The following is a 27495-nucleotide window of genomic DNA, read 5'->3' on the forward strand; positions in this document are numbered from 1 at the left end:
GTACAAGAGTAGCTGTCCGGATTATTGCTTATGCTTTGGTTGCTACAGCATGCAATGAAGAGCCCTTATGTCATCAAGATGCCTTTCAGAATGATTGTTGGATGAAGGCCATGCAAGCTGAATTGGATTCTATCCATCATAATAACACTTGGGAGTTGTGTGATTTGCCTCATGGCAAGAATGCCATTGGAACTAAGTGGGTTTACAAAATCAAACGGAAAGCTGATGGTTCAGTGGACCGTTACAAATCCCGTCTTGTTGCTAAGGGCTATGCTTAGCAGCATGGCATTGACTTTGAGGAGACTTTTGCTCCCACTTCCAGGATTACTACCATTCGCATTGTTATTGCCTTTGCTGCCCACTTTCATTGGCAGATACATCAACTTGATATTACGACAGCTTTCCTTCAAGGGCATTTGCAGGAAGAGGTCTATGTTTCCCAACCTCCTGGCTTTGAGGTTGAAGGTTTTGAAAGCAAGGTATGCCGCCTGAAAAAGGCCCTTTATGGATTGAAGCAGGCATCTCGGGCTTGGTATTCGAGAATTCATACTCATTTGCTCACACTTGGCTTTCAGAACAGCTCTATAGAGACTACCCTTTACATCTGCAAGCGTGGGACAAATTTGCTGATTTTAGTCCTTTACGACATGCTTGTGACTGGGACACATGCTCAGCAAATTGCAGATTTTAAAATTGATTTGCAGCAGACATTTGCTATGTCTGATCTTGGTCTTCTGCACTACTATCTGGGCATCCAATTTGCTAGCAGTGAGGGAGGCATTTTGATGTCACAATCCAAGTACATTGGACATCTTTTGCAGCGTTTTCAATTTGAGGATTGCAAGCCAGTATCCACACCATTAGAGACTGGTTTTCACTTCTCTTATGAGGGTGGCAGCGGTACATGTGATGTCACTCTCTATCAGTAGGCAGTTGGTTGTTTGATTTACCTATGCCATATGAGACCTGACCTCTAGTATGCTGTCTCACAGTTGAGCAGATATATGCACAGCCCATCTATGCACCATTGCAATGCCATGAAGCGTGTTTACAAATATCTTAAAGGCACTCAGCATTTAGGCCTTCTTTATGGGGCTGATACTTCACTTGTCATGCATGGATTCACTGATAGTGATTGGGCTGGTTGTTTTGACACTCGTGTATCACATAGTGGTAACTATTTTATGCTTGGTACTTCATGTGTTTCTTGGTTCAGCAAGAAGCAGAGTACAGTTGCTACTTCTAGCTATGAAGCTGAGTACAGAGCAAATTTTACAGCTACAATGGAGTGTGGTAGGGTAGAGTAGAGGGTAGAGGGTAGACCGTAGAGGAAAGTAGAGGGTAGACCGTGTCCTGATTATTGCCACAAGTAGTGTATAACCAATTACAGCAACTGCTGAGAAGTAGTCCATTCTCTCTTCTACTTCAGCTCCTGTCCTTCAAAATTGGGTGGGGGTTTTGAAGAAGGGTATCCCCATATGTGATTCTGAAGAAGGGGAGAATGCCATATCTTTTATGGATCATGAAAGCCTGCAACCCATGCAGGCAGAGGCTTTGCCTCTCTGATATCTTGTTTCATACTTATACTTTCCTGTATATATCTCTTTCATGCATCAAACACTTAAGTGCTTTACATACAATGTACAGAGCCTCTGCAATGTCTCAAAGTGGAGGCTTTTCTGGAATTATGTACATAAAATGCAGCCAGATATTGTTTGTTTGCAAGAGCCAATGCCCAAAGGCAGAAGTATGAATATGTAATAAAAGAGAGTGGATCATGAGAGCCCAAGGCTGATCTCCTTGCATAAACTGCAAGATCATTTTTCCTCTGTGAGCAAGTAAATGCATTTGAATATTGAGAATGTTCAGGCCCCCGTGCATCTTTGGAGAACAGAGACGATGCATAGAGAGTAATCTGAGACTTTTCTTGCCATTTTTTGCACACTAGAAAATTTCCATGATAGCTGACATAAAGGATTCAGCTCTGCCTCAGCCTAGTCAGTGGGATTTCATATTTGGCTCTATCCAAGGCAAGATCAGAGGCTGCCCTTTTGTTTCTCGACTGCTTCTCGATTGGAAACATATCTTATCCCATTTGGAATGGCATGGTCGAGATTCTTTGTTAGGAAACTCTTTGAGGTCTGAGAATCTTTATTGGTCTAAAGTATTCCACCCTTCTTTGGCCATTCAAGAACCAAGACGTTCTTATTTTCTCTCCTTTAAAGGCATTACATCTATGGCGGATGTACTTCAGGATGATGGCACACTTTTATCTTTTTCTATGGCTGCCAGCAAATACATTTTGGGAGCTCATTATCGTCCTTTATGGCATAGGATTTCAACAATGCTTCAACCGTTTTTGCCGGTACCTCGCTTGGAACTTCAGAATAGGCTTGAGGATTGGATTTTACGCTCTTCCTCCTCTTCAGCCCGTCCCTTGAAGCTCTCACATATCACAGTGCCATCACTGTATAAAGTGCTACTATTTCCGCCTTGGATTTCTGAAAGAGCAAATACTGTTTGGCATATGATCGCCCACTAAAGTGGTGGGGGAAAAGGCTGCGTCTCCTTTGGCATTACAAAGTCCCTGTTCGACAACAGCTTTTCCTTTGGCGAGTCCTACTTGGCATTTTTCCATCTGGTCGGCTACTTGCACACAGACATATTGCTCCGGCTGTTTGTCACAGATGCTTACACCCTACTGAATCTGTGCTGCACATCTTTTGGTTATGTCCACATACATGTGACTTCATCGCTCTCATCCGACAGAGGCTTCGAGCGAGATTTCCTACTGTTACATTTGGCAGGCTTTTCTGGTTGTTTGGTTTTCATCCAGCGAGACACGGTTTTGACTTATTTTTTGTATGGGTACGCTACTGGGCACTATGGACTTTATGGATGGACAGAAATCATAGAGTCTTTGGTGATCCACTTTTTTCATCCTTAATTTTTTTCAAACGATCTCTGCAGCAATCATTCTATGATTGTGTTCAGACTAGTTTGATTAATCAGAATGTGTATACAGCTTATACTGAGATCTTTAGTCGAGTAATAGTTACTCCATTTTCAGAGTAACTATGAATGTAATTATTTTACAGCAATAAAAGATTTCTTCTCACAAAAAAAAAGTGTGTGTGTGTGTAAGTAATATGCTTTCAGTGCAGCATCTTTGTTCTCCAAAGATGCATGGGGGTTTAAATATCTTAAATATTCATTTGCATATTCTTGCTCATAAAGGGAAACTAATGCTGCAGTTTTTACAAGATTCTCAACCTTGGGCTGCCATGATTCGCCATTTGCTTTTACAGCTTGAAACTCCAGCTTTTGGGCATTGGCAGCTTACACATTGGGACTTTCTTTTTGGTTCTGTGACAAGAAAGATTCGTGGCTGTCCTTTGATTTCCCATCTCTTGATGGATTGGAAGCATATACTGTCTCATTTGGAATGGCATGGCAGGGAATCCTTGAAGGGCGATTCTCTCAGAGCTGAAAGCATTCATTGGTCCAGAGTCTTTGCCCTCCCCTTGGCTTTGCAGGAGCCTCATCGATCTTATTTTCTGAGATTGAAGGGCATTCATTCAGTTGCTGATGTTATTCGGGAAGATGAATCTCCTCTCTCTTTTCCTTTAGCTGCTGCAAAATTTGGACTTGGGATGCATCATCGTCCTCTATGGCATACTATTACTTCTATGCTTCAGCCTCTTCAACCGATTCCTCCGTTGTGTTTACAGGATCGTCTTGAGGACTGGACAATTTCTTCAGCACACTCTTCATGCTATCCTCTGAAGTTCTCGCACATTCCTATCTCTTCGCTTATAAAATATTGCTTCCTCCACCATATGTCTCTCACCGGGCCAATCATCTTTGGCATCTTGATCGTTCTGCACAATGGTGGCAGAAGAGACTAAGACAGATTTGGCATTCCAAAATTCCTCTCCGACAACAAGTTTTCTTGTGGAGAACTTTGATGGGTGTTCTTCCTCATGGACAGCTATTAGCACATCGACATATTGCTTTATCTATTTGTCACAGATGTCTAGCTCCACGGGAGACTGTACCTGTCATATTCTGGCATTGTTCACTCTTGTCATTTTCTGGACTTTCTTTGGCAGAGTTTGAGAGCTCGGTTTCCTCGGACTGCCTTTGGAATGTTCTTCTAGCTCTTTGGTGTGCATCCTCCCAGACAGGAGTTTGATTTGTTTTTTGTTTGGGTTCGATACTGGGCACTCTAGACTCTATGGAAGGATCGCAATCATAGGGTCTTTGGTGATCCCATTTTCTCAACTCTCTCTTTCTTTAGATACTCTTTGCAGCAATCACTTTTCGATTGCTTGCAATCTGATTCTATTACTCATGATGTATATTCATCCTACAATGAGATTTTCTCTTGATGTATTTCAGCTTCCCTTTTTTGGGATAGCTTTTTTGTAATATAATAATTCAAAGATTCCACACAAAAAACCAAAAAAAAAGTGTGTAAGTAATATTTCAGCTTCCCAATTTTTTCTGGGATAGCTATCTTGTAATATAAAGCACTCAAAGTTTTCACTTTAAAAAAAAAAAGTGTGTGTGTGTGTTACAATTTATGAAATAAGAAACCCTTGGGGATAAAGCTAAAGAAAAATGGACATTGGGGTCCCTTGAGTTTTTTGGAGGAAAGGGGCCTTACTGGTAGAGCGCCGGTCGGGGGGGCACTAACCTAATTCATTGGCAAGGGCAACAACATGTCCTTGACCGACCCCAAGAACTCAACCCTCACATCATGTAATGGTGCCAACTTGAGTGGAACACGTGAGGCAAAGTGTGTAAGGCCCCTTAGTAAGACACGGTGAATGGCCCCAATGGGAACGTGAGGCCTTGGTCCCGTGAGAAGGACACTTTTCTGGAGTTCTAAATTGAAACAAACTGACTTTTTAGCCATCGCTAACCAAAATTTCAACCTGAGAATGTAATATGGCACGAGAATCTGCAATTTTTGCCTTTACCAAAAATCTGTAAGATATTCTCACCTTTCTTCCAGACTCCATATATCTGGAAAAGCATGCTGCATCTGTTGAAAACATCAAATTTCAAAAGTAAAGAGGCAATAAATCAAGGAATGCATAGTGTCATTTCAAATTGAATTTTTTATTGAAAGATGCATTCATAGACTTTTATTGCCTCCGATTAAAATGAAAGTAATGTGCATGTGAAGAGGACTTAGCCATCCACATGAAAAAGACTCCATGGCAAAGAAGTTGTGAATGGGATGTCCACATAACCAGGAGTCAATGGTAAAAAAGTCTGAATTGGATGTACAAAAGTGTCTGTGCACTTGCTGGGACAACAGAATTGAGAAAGCTTCAGAAACAACTTACTGACAAAGAAGTGGGGTCTGACCCAGAGGTTCCAGCTATAAAAGGGTCGACAATGTAATCAACCACCTGCTCACCATTGAAGCAGATCCATGACGACATGACTTGGTGCGTAAACTTACTAACTACCATATTTACTGCCCTTTCCAAACAAGAGAGTCCACAATGAAAAAGTCCAGAAATCAAGAAGGAAAAAGAGATCTCAAACAAAGGAAAACAATATAAGCTTTCTATTGGAAAATATTACTGAAGCAGCGATGAGCAGAGAATGATAACATCAAACTCTGATAGTTACCTCCCCACCAACATGTCTCTCTAAAAATTTGCCCACACTGCACAGTTAAGAATCCAATGTCAATTAAGATCTCCATAAACTTGCTCCCTTATTGCAAAAGAAAACTTGTGAGAATGAGCTGCAGCAAATTCAGTTTACATGACACTGTGTTAGCAACATTAGTTTTTTGTATCCTTAGCAATAGCAGAGGCTTTCAACCAGCCCATCAGACCTTTCATCTTTTGGCGAGTCAGATTGTCTGCGCTTCCAAAGAAAAGGTTCACACAGAATATTGAGCTGCACAAACAGACAACAAAGAGCATATATGATAAGCCAACCTTCCATTAACAAATTGTGGTTTTTAATGGCTTCTTGGTTTCCAATAATCAAAAGGGATGATATGAATCAATCATAGACTTCCACTCCAATGAAATCCTCCTTGTTCATCTCAAAGGCTCCTCATGTACGCATAAGCACACCTTTTTTTTTTCAGAAAAGAGACTTCCACTAAGTATGAATAAAACACGCGAGAGCAAGCTCAAAGCAGAAATACATCATGCAATGCAAGAGAAAAACTCCTCATAAAGAGGTGGAAAACAACCAAGGTTGAGGCTGAAAATGCCCTCTCAACCTTTTGGTAGACTTAGAGAAGAAGGATGAACCGCTCTATTCTCTAAAGAATGCAGCTCTCTTTGCATAGGTTGTGCGAGAAGACCCCTAAATCTGGCCTAGATGGCTATTAGTGTATTTATAATGTCAGTCCATATACTGGCCAATGTGTGATAGGGGCGGACCTGGGATCCGTCCAATGACTCTGTACATCTGGCTCTCTAGATATGCCACCCTGCAATGCTCGCCAGCATCTCCCAAAAGAAGTGTCCACAAAGACATGCACTGCTCTAAAGGGTGAAGCGGGAGCATCACCCAAAGAGCATAACTCCACTAAGTGGCGTCGAAATGATTAAGCCCATGAGGAGTCATGTCTCTCATAAAAGAACCCCTAAAAGAGAGAGCCATGCAACGAAGCCCCAGGTCACAAAGAAGGGAATGGACAAAAGTACTGAGGATCCTAGCTATCCCCCTCCAAATAATTCTCGCCTGTCTGCCACGAGCACTGCTATGGCTTTTGTACCAGCACTAATACCCATTTCAATGCAAAATGGTGTTGGAGGTAGCTACGTATCCACCCTTTGTTTGAGAGAGAAAGGAAAACCTCTTCGGCTACATAATAACGCATGTAAAGATGCAAGTTTCAGGGGTAGATTACATGACGATCAAAGGCACATGTGAGGAAGTTCCTTATGGCCTGTAAGGCAAAGGTGGAGAACGAGCATGCCTTTTTGTACAGTCTTGGAAGGATGCAACAAACGTCTACTATAGTCAATTTTCCAAGGATCATTGTCAAACATGGAAGGACTTGAAGGATGCATTTCTGCGAACTTTTAAGTTGGAATATTCAAGCACATGATTGCCAAAGAGTTGACTAGTATTGGTTCTTGAGAGCCCTACCTTTCTCCATTGCTGTGACGCTGATCAACAAGCTACCAGAGCACATCACACTACAAGAGTTTTAAAGGAAGACAGCAAGATGGAGAGGTCCTATTAGAGCTTTACATGACCTCGATGACCACGCCTAGTACTCCAAGGAAGGTGGAATTGTTCGTATGGCAATGTCTCAAGAAAGAACTCTCTCCCCCTTTTGCAAACATTGTAACATACTGGAAGACAAATACTAAAAATGCTTCAACAATATGGAAATTAAACAAGTATAGGTATATAGATTACTCATGTATAAGAGCTTGCTCACTCCATTAGATCAAAGATATTACTGGCAGCAGCAACAACAAAATCCATGTCCTTAAACCAGTGTTAGAGATAAAAGCAGATGCAGTGATGACACTATAGACAAACAGTAGAGCAAAGCCTTTGATAGACCTCCAAGAATGCATGTCCATCACCGCAGGGTAAGTGTTCATGGCTGGCAGCCACTTATTGCTGGCCAAAGTTCCACATCTTTCCAGATTCATCATCACAAGAGAGTTTGGGCACCTCTTGAGGGAAGATTCATCAAGGCAAAGTGCCATATACCAAGAATGAAGGCAGAACAAAGGAGGTGCAAAACAAAACAAAAAAGGTATTATTTATATGATAGAAGTTATACAAAGGCAACAAGAGAACTGGCAAGAGTTATGAATAAATGAAGTCTCAGTTTCAAAGTCCAAATCGCTCACATGAAGGATTTCAATCATACGAGGAAGGATTAGATTATGAAATTTCCAAGCAAGTAGAACAACTCACGCATCAAGAGAAAAGCATTGGAGGGGGAGCAAAGCGATGATGAAGTTCAGTTTACCGAAGAGAAATTACCATTCCCTAAGGAATACATCATTTGCTAGCAGAGGCCGCTCTGGAGGATCTCTGCATGATCATCCAAGTGGCCATCAATGTATGTATAGAATCTATCTGAAATACTCGCCAAAATCTCTCAGCAGAAATCTACCCAAGCAGGTACCGCTCTAAAGATAGGGCTGGTACATCATCCAGAGGGCATGAGTCCACTAAATGTCGTCGAATCAAGAGAGCCGAAGAAGAGTCATGCCTCTCATAAAATACATGCGGGCCTGAAAGGGAAAGCCAAGGAACTGAACCCCAGGTCATGAAGAAAGGGTGCCTGGAGGAGTGCTGAAAATCCTAGCAATCCCCTATCAAATGATCCTCACCTGTCTACACTTCCATAGGCAATGTTGGCTGATTCCATTGCAAAGTGGCAACGAGGACATGTAGAGTCCGCCCCAAACCTGGATCTCCACCAATTAACTGCAATCCCACCATGAATAGAAAGCCAAAACAATAGAGTGATCTTTCTATTCAAGTGGGACTTCCAAAGTCTCCTCTAGAAAACTCTCTACAAATCAACAGAAATCTGAAAATTCTCCCAATGAGGAGCTCTGGAAGGTCTCTAACCTCTGCAACTGATATGAAACCGCTTGGCATTTCTTATCATGTAACGAAAGAAGGGGAGGCTCTTCTCTCGATGCCCTTTGTCAATCCATTCCCACTCTCTTGGATCCCACTGCAGATACTTTATTGGGGCCCCACCATAGAACCACAATCTCCATGAACCTAAGGCCAAGAGAATTGGGTCAGGGTCTAGAACCACTGAGAATCCTTGCCACGCTCTACAAAACCAATGACCCCCTGATAGGCTAGAAAGCTATCCCCAAAGAACATCATCAGAAGTCTAGATAGCCTGACATCAAAAACCAAGGCATCCTCTCGTAACAAAGCAATAACCTAAAGCGGAATGCCCAATCCTGAGAAGGCTCCCATTCAAGTGGAACATGAAATAGGCATATTATTGGTCTCAATCCAATCCACTAGAATGGCTGCATCAATTTGTTGATTCCTTCTTGCACTTCCTTTGAGGTGACTTACAACTTGCAATTTACAATCCTCCACAAGCTTCCCGAAAGCTCTACAGAGGAGGCAGGGCCTCTCTCCCATCTCGACCACTGCATATAATGTGACTGGCCCAGTGGTCTACCATGCTGATCAAGTATGTTGTCATTCCACATGACCTATACTAGATAACCTAGACAAACCCTACACATCCAAAATGCCACCAAAATACAAAACTTGAGCAAAAAGGCTTGCCATCCTTGATGGCACATGAAATCTTCAATTTACTACCACATTTGTCCCTAGAAATTAAGAAATTCATTTAATCTCTAATGAAATCCTTATGAGGACCTCTTGAGTTCAAATGCTCTAATGCTAAGTTAATAAGGGTTAGAAGGTTTTCATTATTGTGCTATTACACGGACCTTTATTTTAGTAGGGGTCTCAGCTACCACATTATTCTTTCTCTCTCTCTCTCTCTCTCTCTCTCTCTCTCTATGTCAACATGAAGATGTGTACGTAATAGCTTGCCATCTACAAATGTACTTTAATATGAAAATCCTATATATTTATTCTCTTGTTTATTTATGAATATATAGGTCCATATACATAGATATACATAGGAAAGATGAATAAATGCGTCCATATGTGGACATCGATCATGCACTTATGCATGCACATGTTCATGTCCATCGTGTGATCAGGGGTATGCACACATGTACACAGTCTTGTACATGTTCTACATGTGTGCATATGTGCAAATTCACATAGATTCCCATTAGCATGCATGTCTATTAGAAAGAATTAAATTTATAGTTTATACCAATAGCAAATTTGATCAAACCATCTAATTTTCCACATTAAAAGTTTCATATCCATGATTTCCTTGTTTTATGCATGGTCACATTGAATTTCAAGAAATTATGACTATTTCACAAAGTTATTAGTAGAGAAGTGAGAGATATGAAAGAATCAACATTCCATTAGACACTAAGAGGTATGAGAAATTCCATGTGTGTGTGTGTGTGTGCATGTGTGTGCGTCTGTGTATGTGTGTGTGTGTGCGTGTGTGCATGTGTGTGCGTGTGTGTGTGCACTTTCAATTGCATGGTTGACGTTTGAAGGCCATGTTAGGGTTAATAGATTCAAAGTAATCTTATCTTATCATAAAAAATTTAATCATTTCAATTGTACTTTGTATATATTCATAAACATGCATATAACATTTTTGAAGAATAGATAAATCTCCCTTCGAATCCTTCCAAGGAAACAGGGAATTCTTCTAAGAGTATTTCTGAAGCTACTCCAAGCCTGAAGGAGATTTGAGGGTGCTGAAGTAAAAATCCAGTTGATGCTACCCATCGAGTCTCCGCCTGAAGGACTACATGCATGTATGCTTAGAATAAAGAAATCCTTCCAAGGTTCCTACCCAAGCAAAAGTCCCCTCACGACAAACTTGCAAACTAATGCCCTCCATTGCAAATCCGGGTCTATGATATGAGACCTCCTTCTGTGTGGCAAGGATCAAAGTCTCCCAAGCAACAACCCTGGCCACAGTATCTGTAGTGCCATCTAGCCAATTAGAGGGAGGTGCCAAGCCTATCCACTTCTACAAGGTCAAAGCCCAGTATGAAGGGAGCCAAAAAAGCCTTTCTGTAGCCCAGCTGCGAAAAACCGATTCTAAGCAAGGTGCTCACAACCTTTGGATCATCAAAGACCACCTGGAAATAACCTCTTCCCAACAAGCGAGCATCTTTAAGTCAAGGTTATTCCACAAGCATCCAATCTCTGGCCTATAACCTGGAAGGGTGAGATCCATAGATGCGTGCAAAGAGCCTTGTAGAGCTCTCGAGCTCTGCCTCTTTTATGAGCTGCTGCAACTCATCTTTTGAAAAGGCGACGGCTCTTGCAGCTGGTGGGAGCGGTTGGCTCAATGGGATTCCATTCGTCAATCAAGGATGGAAGGCTGATTCAAACACTAGGAAACTCCATCCGCCAAGTCCCTGCTTTGCGGGAAGACTAAAGGAGAGAGGATTTTCTTTTCTTTTCTTTTTTGGAGGAGAAAGGACAAGGAGGGAGGAGGGTAGACATAGGGAGAAGGAAGGGAGGAGGAGGGCAAGAAGACGAGGGGAGGGGCTGGCTCGGAGGCAGAAGCAGGAAGAGGGGAGGGGCTGCCGGGAGGAGCAGCCGGGGCTGAGGGAGGTGCGGCCGGCTCTGAGGGAGAAGACCCGCTGGGGGGGGGGTGCTGTCGCAGGGGGCAGAGCCTGCCAGGTAGGGCAGGAGGGACCACGGGGGAGGGGCAGGAGTCCGCAGGCGAGGGAGCAGCAGGCTGCTATGGAGCAGCAGCCCACAAGGAGGGAGGAAGGCAGGGCATGGGAGGTAGAGGGTAGGAGGAGTGGCTGAGAGGGGAGGAGGAGGGACTGAGAGGGGAGGGGCTAAGAGAAGTACCAAATTGGATGTGACCACCTTGCAAATTTTTAAACTGCATGTGCTCTTGTAGTCAGATGTCTCTTCAAGGATATTGAAGGCGGTGGCACAACAGCAAATAGCTTGCTGGTGGTCTACCTTATAATATCACTCTCTTGCACGTGTGTTCATTTGCTTTCAAGCTTATTTATGATCAATTTGGAGAGGTAATCTCTCGTAGTCTCAGAGTTGCATACCCACACAGTCATTTATGAGTACATGCATGCAATATAGAAACAGGAGAGTGCTCCTGCAAATTTAGACATGTTGATGCCCCAAATTGGCACAAATTGCTTTCAAAACTAATTTAAAACAATAGTGCCACCAGATAATGCTTATACAATTGTCTTCACTACAAGAAATCATACCAAATTCCAATTTCCCAAATTAGAACTCAAAGGTGGGAGAAGACAGAACTCAGCATCATACTTTTGAACAATTGTTAATGGCATCAACAATGAAGCACACAAAATGCAGCTCTATTAACAGCAAAGTGTTTAACATGCTTTTGTGGGTTAAAGGGAAGCTGAGTACAATTGAGAGTACCTTAGCCTGCGCTGAAAGGAGTTTACTTCCAAAGAAAGCCAGGGGATTTGATGGAAGCTGAAAGAGAAACCAAGAAAAATGAGTCAGTCAACCACATTCTGCCTATAAGCAGAACATTGCATGGTAATTGCACCTTGACAGATGAAAGATGAAATTTTATGACATGTAACAGAATTCTGGATTCAACTTTTCATAGCATTCTGGATTAAAGTTTTGAGAAGTTATAAAAGGCTATTCGAATGAAAATTGAAACATTCCTGAGCAGAGCAGAAAAGCAAAGAAGTCCCATAATGTCAGAGAACTACGTATACAAACAAGGAAAACTTACCAACTCAGGCTTTCCATCTCTCACTATGTATCTCCTGCTTGCATTTACTGGCTGCAAAACAGATTGGAAAAGATGTGCAAGTGAGGTTTCTCAAAGAACCATGCTGAAAAACTTGACATCAAGTGAAGGATAACAATAAGTATACATAGTCCACATATCATCATCAAACCCCTTGTGCTAGGCTAAAGAGCTTCACATGGACCTAAACAAGACGTAAGCCTTTTCATAAGTCCACCACACTCTGCTTAGCTTTGACATGATCAATCCAACCAGTCAAATCCTAAAGAAATTGCATGTTACAAAGCGAAAATCAGGTCTAAACACAAATGGGTTGACCTGATTTTCCCTATGTACCGATATCAACATTATATTCAGTGGATGAAAAGCAGTTCAACACAAGATTGCTTTAACTTGGCTCTAGATACTATGGCATAAGACTCACAACAATGCTCCAACATCCTTTCCAGAAAATTACATTCCAACGTGGACAGACTTATTTGAAGCAAAGCGTTTGCTTTCATTCTCTATTAATTCCCAGGACAATATTGATCTCTTGGCACAAGAAAGAGGGGCACTGGGAATAACCCTGGAAACAATGTGAATAGAGAGCAACGCTCATGTACAATTTTCAAAAAACAACCGCATGCAACAGCCTGAATTATCAGAGTAAAGGATGCCCATGGCCACATAAATTCCATACTGGCCGAAGGCCCTCTACATTCCTCAACAAGCTCTCAGAGAGTACTGTGCAACCAGCTCTCAAAGAGTACTCCACTATCAAATCAAGCCCGCAGGACACTTGGGGCCTGCACCCTAAGACATTCTCTACATCCTGCAACCAGCTTTCCAAGAGTACTCTGCTACCAAGCCACAGTCAGGGCCTGCATCCATACCTCAAAGACCCTCTCTACATCCCGCAACAGCTCTTAGAGAATAACCCATTATAGAGCCCATTTGACACTCAAAGCCTGACCCCATACCTGAAGACAGTGACCTCAAGATACAAACCCTAATAAAATAGAGCAAATTCCTCAATAACCGAAACCATGGGCAGACCACTACCAAACCTATAGGAACCTCTGGGCCTCCAACCTTACCTGAAAGACCTAACTTCAAGACACACAGCCAGTGGTGGCAATCGTATACAATAACTTGAAGGGGGTGCACTCAAAAAACAATCGTTGCACAAGCGGTGGAGACAAAAGTCAGACATCAAGAATATTTGGGGAGATAAAATATAACCAAAAGGTATTGGTCAAGCTTTTCTAGAAAAGTCTAAGAACATGCCTAAAATCACGATGTAAAAGTCCAACGATAATGCAGGTTTTCACTCCCAGTATTTGGTTGATATAACCGATACCCTCTGCTCTCCTGGCTGTAACCAATAAATATGCATTTGATTGCCTTGTCATCAAGCTTATGTCTCAGCTGAGATGGTACATGAACATATGCAAGAGACCCAAAAACTCTCATGTGTGAAAGTGAAGGCTTCCTACCTTTCCATGCTTCATAAGGTGTAACAGTTTTCAATGCCCGTGTAGGTGATCTATTCAGCACATAGTTGGCACACATTACTACATCAAGCCAAAATTTATTGGGCAAAGACTTGGCCTTAAGCATGCATCTGGCCATCTCCATTGTGGACCTGTTTTTCCTTCCAGAAACAGGATTCTGTTAAGGAGTGTAAGGAGTAGTGCATGAGTGAATAATGCCCCATGAAGACAAAAATGCATCAAACTCCTTTGACATATACTCTCCCCCCCTATCTGTGTTGAGGGTGACAAGCTTGCATCCTGATTCATTCTCAACCATATTCAGCCATCTTTGAAAGCATAAGAAAACTTCACATTTGGCTTTTAAAGGATATACCCAGCAATATCTTGTGAAATCATCAATGAGAGTCATGAAATACTTATACCCCCCAATGGCATTTGTCCTCATTGGGCCACAGACATCACTGTGTACTAGCTGCAATTTCCTTTGTGAAAGTTTTGGACAATTCTTTTGAAAAGGAAATCGATGCATCTTACCCAAAAGACAACCCTCACACACATGTTTGGAAACAGTGTGAGTCTGAGGTACATCATTTGCCATTTGCTGTGAATGTAGCTTTGCAAGAGCTCTATAATTGAGATGGCCCATTCTCTCATGCCAAAGATGAGTTTCAGCAAGCTGTGAATCTGAAATAGCCAATGCTTCAATAGAAAGTGCAGCTGAATGATGATCAAGGTGATAAAGCCCTTTTTGCAAAGTGCCAGTGAGAACTATGGCATTGTCATCACGAAGATCATAAACTCGACATCTGTAGCCATCAAAAATCACTCTGAAACCTGAAGTAGCAATTGCTGAAATTGAAATCAAGTTGACTTCAATGCCAGGCACAAAAAGAACATTTGTCAGAGTGACAGGATGGCTTGAAATGGATGTGAGCTGCACATCTCCAACTCCTTTTACAGCATATGAAGCATTATTAGCACATGTAACAGTCCCCCCTCGAGGTGCATCAGCTAAAGAATGAAACAACTGTCTGCAAGATGTGACATGCCTGGAAGCACCACTATCAAAGTACCAGGACTGAGCATCATTAGCAGTAAAGAATGCATCTGTTTTGGAGGGATCAAATGAGCAATGGACAGCCCATGCCCAATCATCCTGAAGAGCATGTGCATGTGAAGCATCTTCTGGCTCATGGGATTCAATAGCATGAGAGGCATTAAATGTCATCCTGCTTTCTTTTTCTCCGAAGCAATGCGCTTCTTGCATTCTGAAATGTCATGTCCAGGCTTGCAACAATAGTTGCATCTTTTCTTCTTTGCCTTATCTGCTGTATTTTTAGATGCCTGGGACGAATTGCAGCTGCTATACGCAGATTTTGGCTTGCCCATAGGCTTGGAAGCCTTGCCTCTTCCTGTCTGCTGTGAAGCAAATGCATGATCATGAATAATGGCTTGTCTATTAGCTCTACTTTGCTCTTCTTGAAAAAGCAAAGTAACTAGCTGATCAAAAGAATAGCGGTCTGGATTACCCATGGCCACTAATTGAAGGGTTGTAGCACACCCTTGATATGTATTTGGCAGTCCATTCAATGTGGTACTAACAAGCTGTGAATTTGGCACCACCTCATCAATGTTGGCAAGCTGTTCCATGAGGTCCTTGACCTTTGTCAGGTATGCATCCATAGACTCACCTTCATTCATACTGACTTCCTGTAATTGCCTTCTCAAATATGCAACACGAGCTTCATTGCGAATCTGATAGAGAGAAGCCAATTTATCCCAAGCATCCTTTGCTGTCCTACTAGACCGGATGTGTGGAATAATGATTCTCTTGCATGATAAAGCAATGCATGAATGTGCATTTGCATCTCTTGCATCCCATCTTGACTGTTCTTGAGTTGGAAGAGCAGCAACAGGAGTGCTAGAGGAAGAGGCATCAGGACGAGTACCCCCTGCAGAAGGACGAGCAGTAGAGGCAACCACTGTAGCATTGTATGGCCTCAGATCAGCCCTAGAAACAATATTCCACAAATGCTTTGCAACAAGAATATGTTTCATGAGATAAGACCACATCGGATAGTTGGTGCCATCCAACTTATCATCTTCACGAAGAACTCCAAATAAATCTTGATTGTTCCTAGCCATAGCAAGTATGATACCCTGAAAAAGACCTAAAAACCCAAAAACCTCAAGGCTATCACTGCAAAAAGCTGGCTGTCCAAAAAAAAAATGACAGCAAAAATCTACAAATTTATAACCCAAATCAAAGGGCAAATGCAGATCTGACCCAAATGTGACTGTGGCAGGCAATGTTCACTGCAAAAACAACAAATCTGGCAAAAGCCCCAAATTTTAAATTTTAATGAGGGCAAACAGGCCACAAAGAGGGCAAATGCAGAAAAGCCCCAAATTTTACTGAAATTTTTGCAAATGTGACCCAATGTATGAAGATTTGACTCAATGTCCTGCAAAAGTGACTCAATGTCCTGCAATATTGACCCAAATGTATAGCCTCAAGGCTTGAAAATGCACAATTAGGACTTGTTGTCCACAAGGTGACTCCAAAAGTGCAACTATCCCAATGTATAGACCTCAAGAGGGAGGCTTTTCAAACTGTTGAAATAGCTTGATAATACTTCAAACAGTGGAAGGAAGGTAATGACAGCAAAAGCTCCCAAAAGGCCCAAATTTTGAGAATGTCCTGTAAGGTACGAGCTGTACGCACACAGCAAGTACGTGATTGTACGGAACACACATGACTGTACGAAAACACAATACGAAGCAACGTGTACGACTGTACGGAAGCTGTATGGAGCAGGTACGAGACCTTCTGTACGACTGTACGAAAGATGTACGACGCACTACTTCTGCTGTACGGAAGCCTGATGTACGAAATCACATGTAGTCTTTTAACTTTGTACGGCAGATCTTCACACGTGGCTGTACGGTGACACAGTTACAACTATACAGAGCAGAGTGTACGTCTGTACGACGGCGCAAGTACGAAATGCAGTACGAAACTTAGTGCGAAGCAGTTTGTACAACAGGCGTACTGTGTGCAGACTGTGTGTACTGGCGTCCGTACAGTCGTACGGACTGTACGAATGGAGAAGCAAGTAGGCTTAGGAGCAGGAGACGAGTCAAAACGCTAGCTCTAATACCACTGAAGGATCTTCTAGGAGAGAGCGCAGGTACGAAAGAGCCGCAGAACTCCCATCACGTCACACTTTTATTATCCAAAACTAAAGAGTACAAGGTACAAGAACCTACACCTAGGACTAAGTGTCCTAGGTGTCACATAGGACTAAGTGTCCTATGTGGCCTAAAAGACACTAACACTATAAGTGTCTTTATTTATGCCTACAAGGCACATACCATGGCCTATAGGGCATCACTAGAACCACCAGAGGATGGCCTACAAAGCTGAAGGATCTTCTAGGAGATCCTTCAGCCTTAGGTATCGGCAGATGGGACAGGTTGCACCGACTGTCCTAGAGGCCAGAGAAGGGCTCCTCTACAGATTTAGCTGAGACACCAGAGAAGCCACAGGCGGAGAGGCCTCAGCACACCCATAGACAGTAGGAGTCCCAGACCCCTTGGGAGCCATCCGAAGGGAAGTGGACCAAAGTCGGTAAGAAAAAGAAAAAACAAAGAAAACAAGATGAGAAGAGTCACAGAAGACAAGCCAAAGCCAAGGAGACATCACAATTAGAGCGTGAGCCCGCTACCCAGGCTCAAGGAGAGTAGTCAAGGAGTGCCCTCGGACATCGGAGGACGAGACTTTCTTTAAAATTCCAAAGGATACTTAGGGGATAGGGGCCCAAGATACACATTCAGCGGCCCAACAGCAAGATGCAGATCCCCATGGCTCCAGTGTCTACTACTCCCCCTGTCACACCTCCCCCACCTTCTCGGATAGGAGTCCAACGACCACAATCACCTATGTAGCAAAGCGGCAATGGAGTTCCTGTCACCTAGCGGCCATTACACCTGCAAATCGACCTCCCTCTCGCCTGTCCTCCCCCCCCACGCCGCCCACTCACCCTGTTGTAGCTACAGTCACCACCCGCCACATGTCACTATGGGACTTATCCCATATGCACTTGGTGCAAGTGTCTGAGTGTGTAGCCTATAAGGCTTGTACTTCACTTGTCTCATTTAGTGATGATGAATGAATGAAAGCCTTCATGGCTTCTACATTTGTCTTCCCATTTCTTCATTCCCTAGCTCTCTCTCTCACACACCATGTTTCTAACATGGTATTAGAGCAGGTTAACCCTGCCATAGCTGCCCTGCCATGTCATCATCCCCCTAACCCTAATTCACCTCTAGCTGCCTCCTCCTTTCAGTTGCTCCTTCCTGATTAGGGTTTTTGCACAGCCGCCTCAGTTTTGCTTCACCTTGTCTCTGTTTCTGTCCGTCCACTACCTCCACGGCTAGCATTACAAGAGATTTCAACTAAGGCTCAGCTCCGAAAGGTCATCGTTTCTTTTTCTTTTTTTCAAAGAAAGGAACCTTCCATTAACGCTTGAAAGCTTTCATACAAGATAGCAGCCCCAAAGGTGCTGAGTATGGAAAAACCAAAAAAGGCTGAAAGAAAGAACCGGCCTGTTCCAGAGAAACCCAGCTCTGCCTAGGGGATCTCTGATACTGGGGCTAACAGCCAAGTGGAAGGACTATACAACCAGTGAATCCCTCGCGGGGTGAAGATGTAGAAAACTCCTGCAAGCCAAGCCTTGCAAAAACGAGAAGCCTCTCGATAGTCGCCCTGGAGCCTAGAGTCCCACGCTCCCAAGTGGACCGTAGTGTGTATATGATGTCCTATCAGATGGCGACTAGGGTAGCCGGGGGTGGAACTGGGTGCTCACCCATCATAAGACTGCAACGAGCCACCCAAATTTTCCATGCTGTGATGCTGGCTACCACGCTGTCCTCCCTAGGAGGAGGAGGAGCTAGGCTGTCAGGAGGGACTACCTCGTGGAGTGCTATCCTCTGGATGCTTTGACCCTGTACCCGATAGGCTGGGGAGATCTCATCAATCTTAAACGTGTGTCGTCCCTCTATCAAACAGGCCACCATCCCCTAAGTGTAATCTCTCTGAAGACTCTGCATACGTGTCATGATACTGAGGGCTCCCATCCAAATCCTTGCTACGCTACGACAGCTCCACAGGCAGTGCGGAATAGTCTCTAGGATACCATTGGAGCAACAATGGCCTTGCCCCTCCATTCGCATTTGCTCCAACCACGATCCGATGGGCAAGCCTCCGTGGGCGGCCAGCCAGAAGAAGTATGATATCTTCCTCGGTCGCAAACTGGACCACAACTGCGTCCAAAACCTGAAGCGAACATCCCGGGGCACTCTTTAGGTCACCCAATGCCTCTCCCTTGAGGGGGTCCACCTCGACGAGTCCATCTGAAGCCTCCTGCCCATCCGTGAGGTGTAGGAAAAGAAGGGCACCTCATCCACTTGCTCGGCTAGGCCGCCCCTGGAAGGCCAGAACCACTCTAACGGATCCCACTGGACCTCCCTCAAGGGCCTACCCTCCCACAGCCAAAGGCGCCATCTAGGGGCATCCTGCTCTGAGATATTGGGAGGGTCAATGTGGCACTCCTTCCCCAAACGTCCCACCACTCTGATCATCTACAAGTGAATCCCATCAAGACTCCCATCCATCTTGGGGTCTCTCTCTGTGAGTGGCTGAAGTAGGCCTTCAGGTCCTATACGAAAGAAGCAGGGGTGTGTGCTTCCTCAAGAGAACACCAGTACGGGAAAACTGCCCCAACCATCTGCTGTCTCTCCATACGCGAAGTCCTTCCCACCAGGACTCAAGAATGGCTAAGTCAATCTCGCACATAGCTGCCCAGTCCCTCACATATGCGCTAGGGCATCAAGCCTCCTCGCCTCTACCTCCATGGGTAATCTTCTCCAACAGCCAAAGGACCCTGCTGGACCACTGTCCCACTGTGCCCTACCAATAAGAGTCCGCTGTCCTAGCATACGCCCCTCCTGATCTCTAATCTCTGGGTGCCACATAAGGAGCTCACGCTCAAACTCCTCTCTGCATCTGGGCGGAACACGAATGAGACCCCCTGCCAGTCTCTACCAGACCCTGTGAAGGCTCCTCATCAAGGGGGAACCCTTCCCCATAAGGGGGGCCTCTGAGAAGATCCATCTGTGTGAAGGCTGCCACTGTCCCCCAGTGCATGGGTTGTTCCTTAGAAGCCCTCGCTGTAAGAGGAGCTTCCAAAGCTTTGCACCTGGGGTGAGGCCGCGAACCACCAACTTGCCAAGAGGGCTCTACTCTGCATCTTCGGATCAATGATACCCAAGCCTCCCATACCTGAGGTCTGCCAAGCTACCCGGGCTCTAGTGTTCCTCGTGCCAGCCAAACCTGCCCAAAGGAAGTTCCAAACGAACCGTCGACTGCCCAATGCATCCTCTGGGGAAGCACCAGCAAGAGGCGATATACCAGGCTGTGGCAAGAAGGACCTGGTTTGCCACTAAGGCGCGACCTGCTAGAGAGAGTTTGACTGAGCTCTAGTAGAGAAGCTTGCGCCGAACACTCTCAAGGACCGCGGCGATCTGCCGCTCTACTGTAATGTCAACACCAACTTGGCATCCGAGGTATCTCGCTATCTGGCCCCGCGGTATCAACCAAAGTCACTCCCCCACTCACGGATCTCCTGTGTCCCCTTAGAGCCTATGAAGAAACCTATGGATTTTGTCCAGTTGATCTGTGCATCGAGGCCTCGAGGCATCCGAGGTATCTCGCTATCTGGCCCCGCGGTATCAACCAAAGTCACTCCCCCACTCACGGATCTCCTGTGTCTCCTTAGAGCCTATGAAGAAACCTATGGATTTTGTCCAGTTGATCTGTGCATCGAGGCCTCGAGGTAGATTGCCAGGGCGCCCCTAACTCTCTCTAGACTCACTATGATGTCCTCAACATACAAGGCCGTATCATTTGCAAACTCCAAGTCAAGTAGCTCCGCCTCATGTCTGATTGGGAGCCTCAACCCTGTGAGGCCCGCCACCTATGATCTCAAGTAATAGCCCAAAGCCTCTACCACAAACAAGAAGAGGAAGGGAGCGAATGGGCATCCCCGGCGGACCGAGCGAGAGAGAGGAAAGGCCTCGCCCATGTGTCCTCTGATAAGCATCTGACTAGAGCTCCCCGCATAAAGTACTGAAACTCCTCTAACCCATCTGTCTGAGAAACCCAATGTCCGCATAGTACCCTCCAAGAAGGACCACTCCACCCTGTCTTAGGCCTTCTCAAAATCCAAGAGGATGGCCAGTGGCTATGACTCCTCCCTGGACCAATCCACTGCCTCCTAGAATGTGAAGATGTTGTCCAAGATGCTGCGCTTATGGACGAACCCGGTCTGTGTGTCGTGAATGATGTCAGTAAGATGGGGCCGTAACCGCAAGCTCAAGACCTTGGCGAGAATCTTGTATGCAATATCAAGCAAAGTGATCAGTCTCCACTGTCAGATGTCTAACCTATCTCCCCCTTTCGGGATCAAACAAATCCACCCCCTGCTCAAGGACTAAGAGAGGCAGCTTGTGTCAAATATCTCCTGGCGAGCTAAACAAAAAGGGGTGGAGATAATCTCCCAAAAGTTCTGGAAGAAGGCCAGAGTCAAGCCATCCTCACCCGAACACTTCTGGGTCGGGAGAGCCTTGAGGACTTCCCAGAGCTCCTGATCTGTGAAAGGCTCCTCCAGTCTGCTGCATAAATCCTGCGAGACCACTGTCAGAACGTGATCCCAAACTACATCCCGGGCCACAAGACTAGCTGGGGTCATCCTCTCCGTCTAAAAGAGCTGGCTGTAAAAACACGTTGTCAGGTCTAAAATCTCCTACGGGTCAATGTGCATGATGCCCTACGAATCCCGGAGACGCTACAGCTGTGTGCTTGCCGATCGCTATAGTATCAGATAGAGACTCAAAGTTCACTAGTAACTTCTGGCAGGCTTTGTTTGAGAACCTTGGAACTCTTCTAAGTTTCTCCTCAGCTTTTCATCCTCAAACGAATGGCCAAACTGAAGTTACGAATAGTACACTCTTGGATTTGCTGAAATTTTATGTGCATGACCAGCAAGCCTTTTGGGAGAATTTCCTTCCTCTTGTGGAGTTTGCTTATAATAACACAATTCATTCCTCCACTGGAAAAGCTCCTTTCGAAATTGTATATGGTAGATCTTTACCAACTCCACTCATGCAAACAAAAGAGAAAATCTTTGCCGATGATCAATTCGTGGAGGATTATGACTCTACTTATGCCACGGTTCGAGCAGCCATTCAAAAGGCACAGGAGAAACAAAGAGCAGCTGCAAATAAAAGACGGAGGACATTTGTAGTGAAAGAAATTTGCGTAGTAGATTGGACGATACCATTTGTCCGCATCTTCTTGCATCAAGACACTACCAATAGCTCTATCCGAGGCATCCACAAATACATGAAAATTCCTCTCCCAATCCGGAGACATCAGCACCAATGCTCTAGAAAGATGGATCTTGAGTTGCCGGTAAGCTTGGTAACACTCTGCAGTCCAGACAAATGCCTTCCGTTCCACATGAGCAAGTGCATTCAAGGGAATCGCTATATGAGCCAAGAACCACAGATGTCTGCCATGCCATCGAATTTGACCCAAAAAGCGCAAGCACTCCTTAGGTGTTGTTGGAGCAGGTGCTTGCATAATCACTGCCACTTTGTCCGAATCCACCGAAATCACATGCCCCAAGAGTTGGCCGCTACGGATTGCGAACGCACATTTCATAGGAGTGGGCAAAAAGTGCATCTACTTCAAGCTATCCTTTCGATATTATGGTCCTTTTCAGGTGTTGCAGGTAATAAATGATGTCTCGCTCCGATTGAGACTTCAGAGTGTTGGAAGATCCACGATGTCTTCCACGTAAGCTTAGTGAAACCCTTCATTGGGGAACCACCTCGAGAGCCCACACTGGACGATGCACTTGAAGTAGAGGACACTGAGATCTTGTTGACCCCAGAGCATATTATTCTGCTTAACTTCACTACAGGACGTGGCACGACTTGCAAGATGTACCTTTTGAAGTTCAGAGGGCTCCCATCCACCAATGCCCAATGGGTGGACACAGCTACATTTCAGGAGTGTCCTAAAATCCAAGATGCTCATGAGGAAGCATTTCAATTGAGGACAACCGAATCAAAGACAGGGAATGTCATCCTGCTTCAACAACATGTATCCACTTGCTTGGTAATATTTCTTTTTTTTTTTCAATAGTATGCTTATTAAGAAATGAAATGTTTTCCTACTGTTCAGTTACGGTCAATGGGGACTAGGTCTAGCATTTGAGGGTGGACCCCCTTGCTTGGGGTTATGGGCATTAGTGACCCACAAGAGTAATGGCCTCTCTTTGAGAGGGACATCTGGAAACTACACCCTACCTGAGTACCCAAACATGGGACCAATCAAATGCACAGATTGCATACTAACCTAGGAACCATTCAAGAGAATGTTCCCTGAGCTGGGCCTGGTAGCATGCCAAGAGAAGATAAGACGACAAACAAACGAGCTCAGTATGGCTCAATTATGACCTTAGAGTACGTCAGTAGATAGTCCAAGCTGTTAGGAACCCGTGGGTGCGATCAGAACTGAATTCTGACAACTTTGAAATTTTAGGTTTTTGGGAGTGACACGTGGCAGCTGACACGTGGCAGACTGCGACATGGAATCTGAGCTGGCAGGTCAGTCCACCTGTCCCACACATGTGGCAACATGCATGGCAGGTGGTAGGGCATGCAAGCCAAGTGTCTGGCCCCAAATCTGATAGATTTGGGGTAGGTTGTGGGCTGTCCTCTTTGGGACTGCAGCCCACCAAAAATCTGGGACAAGTGTCCACCTTCCACTCTGGGCCTGGGGGGGGGGCCCTGAGCCTATAAAAGAAGGCCTCTCCCCTTCATTCCCTACATGAAAAAATTCATCACTTTTCTTCTCCCTCCTTTTGGTTGATGCAGCAGAACCTCTCCAGCTCCTTGGGTGCAGCCAGCTTCTCCCCAAGCCATTCTCTCACCTCAGCAGCACTTTCTCTCTCTACAGCAGTACACTCTCTCTCTACAGTTCCAGCCCCTCCTCTCCAGAAATCTGCCCCCTCTCAGCTCTTCTGGAACAGCAGCAGCATCCTCTCTCCTTCTCCTAGCCTGGAGCAGCCACATCCCCTTTCTCTCTCCTGCTGCAGTCTCTCTCTCTCTACTGCAGAATTTCTCTCTCTACTGTTCCAGCCCCTTCCCCTTGCACAAATTTGCCTTTCTCTGCACCTTTGGAATAGCAGCAGCTCCTCTCTTACATCCCTTCCCTTGGGATCAGCATTGGCATACTCTCTCTACAGCTATCACTCCATAAAGGCTTTCTCTCTCTAGCCTACAGGCTGTTTTTCTGAGCTGTTCTCATTTCAGCCCCATTTCCACACTCTCCTCACCCAAGGGAGCTTCAGAGGCATCAAGGACTTCATCTACAAAAGGGTCAAGTCACGAAGGGAGTCTGTATTGTCAAGTTTATCTCATTTACAGCACTATTTCATGTTGTTTCTATTATCTTTCTAGAAACTAGTGCTTGCCTCTAATGTTGGATGTAAGTGGTGATTGTTGCAGGGTTCTTCCTTGTGGATTGGGCAAGCCAAGAGTTGCAACCTGAGCTTGGAGTCCTCCTTTCTGTTGTCTACCTTGTACATATGCTCTTGAGTCTTGTATCTAGGTCCTAGGCTTTTGCTGAGTTCATCAGTTTGGAAGGTGCATTGCACCTTGGTCTTGTATCTCCATTTTCAAGAATAAAGTGAGCCTGGATAAGGGGGGGGGGGCCGTCTTGGCCCCTCAATCATATTGCAATTTCCAATTATGTAACTTTGTGTTTAAGCTGTGTAAGTCTTAATTCCAGCTTAATTGCAATCTCTTAAGTTCAAGTATATGTGTTCGGCAACTCGCAATCATTTCATTCAGACGCCTCTACAAAATCTGTTGTCTGAATTGACAGAAAGCACCGAGTAGTTTACACGGTGTCATCTTTGACTGCTCCCAAATCCTTTCCATGGCCTGCTCGATCTCCTCGTCTTGCAGGAGGTCCTCTGGAATGCAGACCCCCTTCTGGGAGAGACCTCGGCAGGGCTGATCCAAGTTAAGTACTACTAGAGAGTGGTCTGACATCATGGTACCTGCCAAAATCCCGGTAGAGCTGCCTCTGTGTAGTGCCCAGTCCCCAACATAGAAACGGTCTAGTCTCTCAAGCAATCCATCGTGTCTCCTCTGTCCAAAGGAGAAGAGGAGGCTCTCAGCTGTCCTGCTGAAATCTGGCTCTCTCCACGGGTCTCTGCCACTGATCATGAAAATGAACTGCTCCCAGGTGCTACACTCTGCTGCTAGCATCTCAGAGAAAGAGGCGCCACCCTGCTTGTCTTCCCCAAACTCCAGGTTGTTGAAGTCACCTCCAACAATCCAAGAGTCTAGAAGACACTCTAACAGCCTCCTCCAAAAGGCCGGGTAGTGTTGTCTGCACGCTGGGGCATACACGTTCAGGCTCCCAATCCTGGACTCCCATCCGAACTCCAATCCAAATTGCCCATCATGGATTGAGATCGCCTTGATCGTAGACCTCTGGAGCCAAAGTCTGTGAGACTGAGATGCAAACCCCTTTGCTCCGTCATACTGCGAGGGACCACTCCTCTGGACCTCTCCCTGGGAGAAGGTGGTAACATCGTCTAATGTCTTAGGCTGAAAACATGTGCTCCTGAATCGAAAGGATGTCCACTGCCTGCCCTACCACTGCCCTCTTCAACTCCTGTCAGAGTATCAGGTACTGCGGCTGGCTACGAACACGGTCGTGGAGCCCGTGCACATTCCAACTCACTATGGTCCAACTCATGAGGACGGGGGTACCCAGAACAAGGCTCTCAGGGGTGGATACCGGCTCAATACCGATCTTCTATGCCCACTTCATCATGAAGAAGACTTCCACCCCAAACAACTCCGCACACTTCTGAGGGGCCAGTAGTTGCCTACTCCACCTTTGCCTCCAACAGCAATCTGATAACTCCTATCGCCAAACCATACACCGGCTCCTCGCACATGAAGCTCAGCTAAAAGTTCACCTCCGCGCCATGGGCGTGCCAAAGGTCCAGTCCCTATGGCCCCATCCACTCATCCATCATAAGTGAAATCTTATCCCCCATAATAGCATCAAACACCTCTGGGGACCACTTCTCCAACCTTGTGGAGGCAAACTGGAATCTCCAAACCGGGCGTGTCTGAGATCCCACTGCACTGATCAAACCCCCCTTCCGAGGCTATAGGACCATGAGCATTACCTCCAGGGGTAGAGGATATGAGTCCGGAATCTCCAGATAGTTCCAGAGTCCTAACCTCCAAAAGTCCCATGGTAAGGGACGCCCAGGATGAAGGTTGGGAGCTGTTGATCGGGAGAACAAGCCCCGTCCCTCAGGATCCCTCCCTGAAGGGACAAGTTGCTGCGAGATGAGGAAGCAGAAGAGGGCGTCACCTTTCCCTTGCCTACTGGAAGGGGTGTTGAGGCGAAAGAACCTGCTGTGAAGGTGGAGAGGAGGGCGGGGGGGGAGGGGGGTTAGGTCACGGGGGGCGGAGGGAGGAGGGCGGGTGGCGAGAGTGATCATAGCAGGGGGGCTTGGGGGGGAGGGGCAGGGGGAATCCTTGAGGGGGAGGGGGAGGTGGAAAGGAAGAGGGGGAGGGGGAGGGAGGAGGAGGAAGGAGGAGGAGGAGGGATAAGGACGACCGCAGGCCCCCTATTGATCAGGCTCGTCGGGCTCTGGATCCGCTCCTTTGCAGCCGCTATCGGGCCAGCGTCCGCGGCTTCCGCCATCACCGCATCTAGAGCTCCTGGGGCTTGCTGCTGATGCAAGGGTGAGTGCGGAGGCTAAACCTCCGAAACGGGAGGATCATCTAGATGGGCAGTGGCCCCTACCGCTAGAGGAGGTGGCTCCTGCTGTTCCTCCTCCAAGGACTCTCAGTCAACCCTGTCTCTCTCTCTGCATTTGGCCCTCTGCCAACGGCGCTTGTGGGCATGTTTGCTTGGTTTCTTTTTCTTTTTAACCTGGGTCCAGTCTCCTTCTGAGGGGGTAACCCAAGGGGTCTGAGACTCCTGCTGCTCCTGCCTGAGAGAGCGCTGGACTCAGGCCTGCTGACTTTGCCTGCTCTGCGGGGGTGCGTGGGGAGACACTTGGCCATGGCCAAGGGAGCAATCTCTGGCTAGGTGACCCATCAGTCTACAATGAAGACACTGGCCTGGTAACCCAGAAATCTCCAGTCGCTGGAGAAGTGTACCCCCTTCAAGGGTCTCTAGAAGAATCAACTCTGGGAGGGACTCTGGGCTCTCAACCACCAGTTTGATCCTAGGGACCACGTCATCTGCTACCAATGCTGCGGCCGAGAATCTGACGGAGACTCGAGCACTGTGCCAAATGTCCAACCAATGGAGGGGAGGATGGCTCTATACTCCTTTGGGAACCCTGGGAAGCGAAGCGTAACCGATAAGCGGGGAACATGGTGTGTCATGTCCATGTCCTCCACTGTAAAGCCATGGTACCAAGGAAAGAGGTACACCAAATGCGGGCCAAGGAGGAT

At 45.8% G+C, this 27495-nt stretch overlaps 1 protein-coding gene across 3 annotated transcripts in view; it reads right to left on the reverse strand.

Annotated features, from left to right (window-relative positions):
- HEMG2 (Flavin containing amine oxidoreductase family) overlaps positions 1–27495 on the reverse strand; it is a 141688-nt gene that overhangs the window by 98917 nt on the left and 15276 nt on the right. For all 3 annotated transcript variants that reach the window (XM_087391766.1, XM_087391769.1, XM_087391767.1), the window contains exons 5-10: positions 12368–12418; positions 12040–12096; positions 5861–5925; positions 5650–5686; positions 5358–5423; positions 5010–5050 (exon numbers count right to left, since the gene is read on the reverse strand). In XM_087391766.1, coding sequence (XP_087247892.1) covers positions 5010–5050; positions 5358–5423; positions 5650–5686; positions 5861–5925; positions 12040–12096; positions 12368–12418 — 317 coding nt within the window. The remainder of the gene's footprint in view (positions 1–5009; positions 5051–5357; positions 5424–5649; positions 5687–5860; positions 5926–12039; positions 12097–12367; positions 12419–27495) is intronic.

The sequence above is a fragment of the Dipteris shenzhenensis genome, chromosome 20, assembly GCF_047967505.1.
Source record: "Dipteris shenzhenensis isolate YYH24624 ecotype China chromosome 20, Dip_SZ_1.0, whole genome shotgun sequence".
Taxonomy (NCBI): Eukaryota; Viridiplantae; Streptophyta; class Polypodiopsida; order Gleicheniales; family Dipteridaceae; genus Dipteris; species Dipteris shenzhenensis.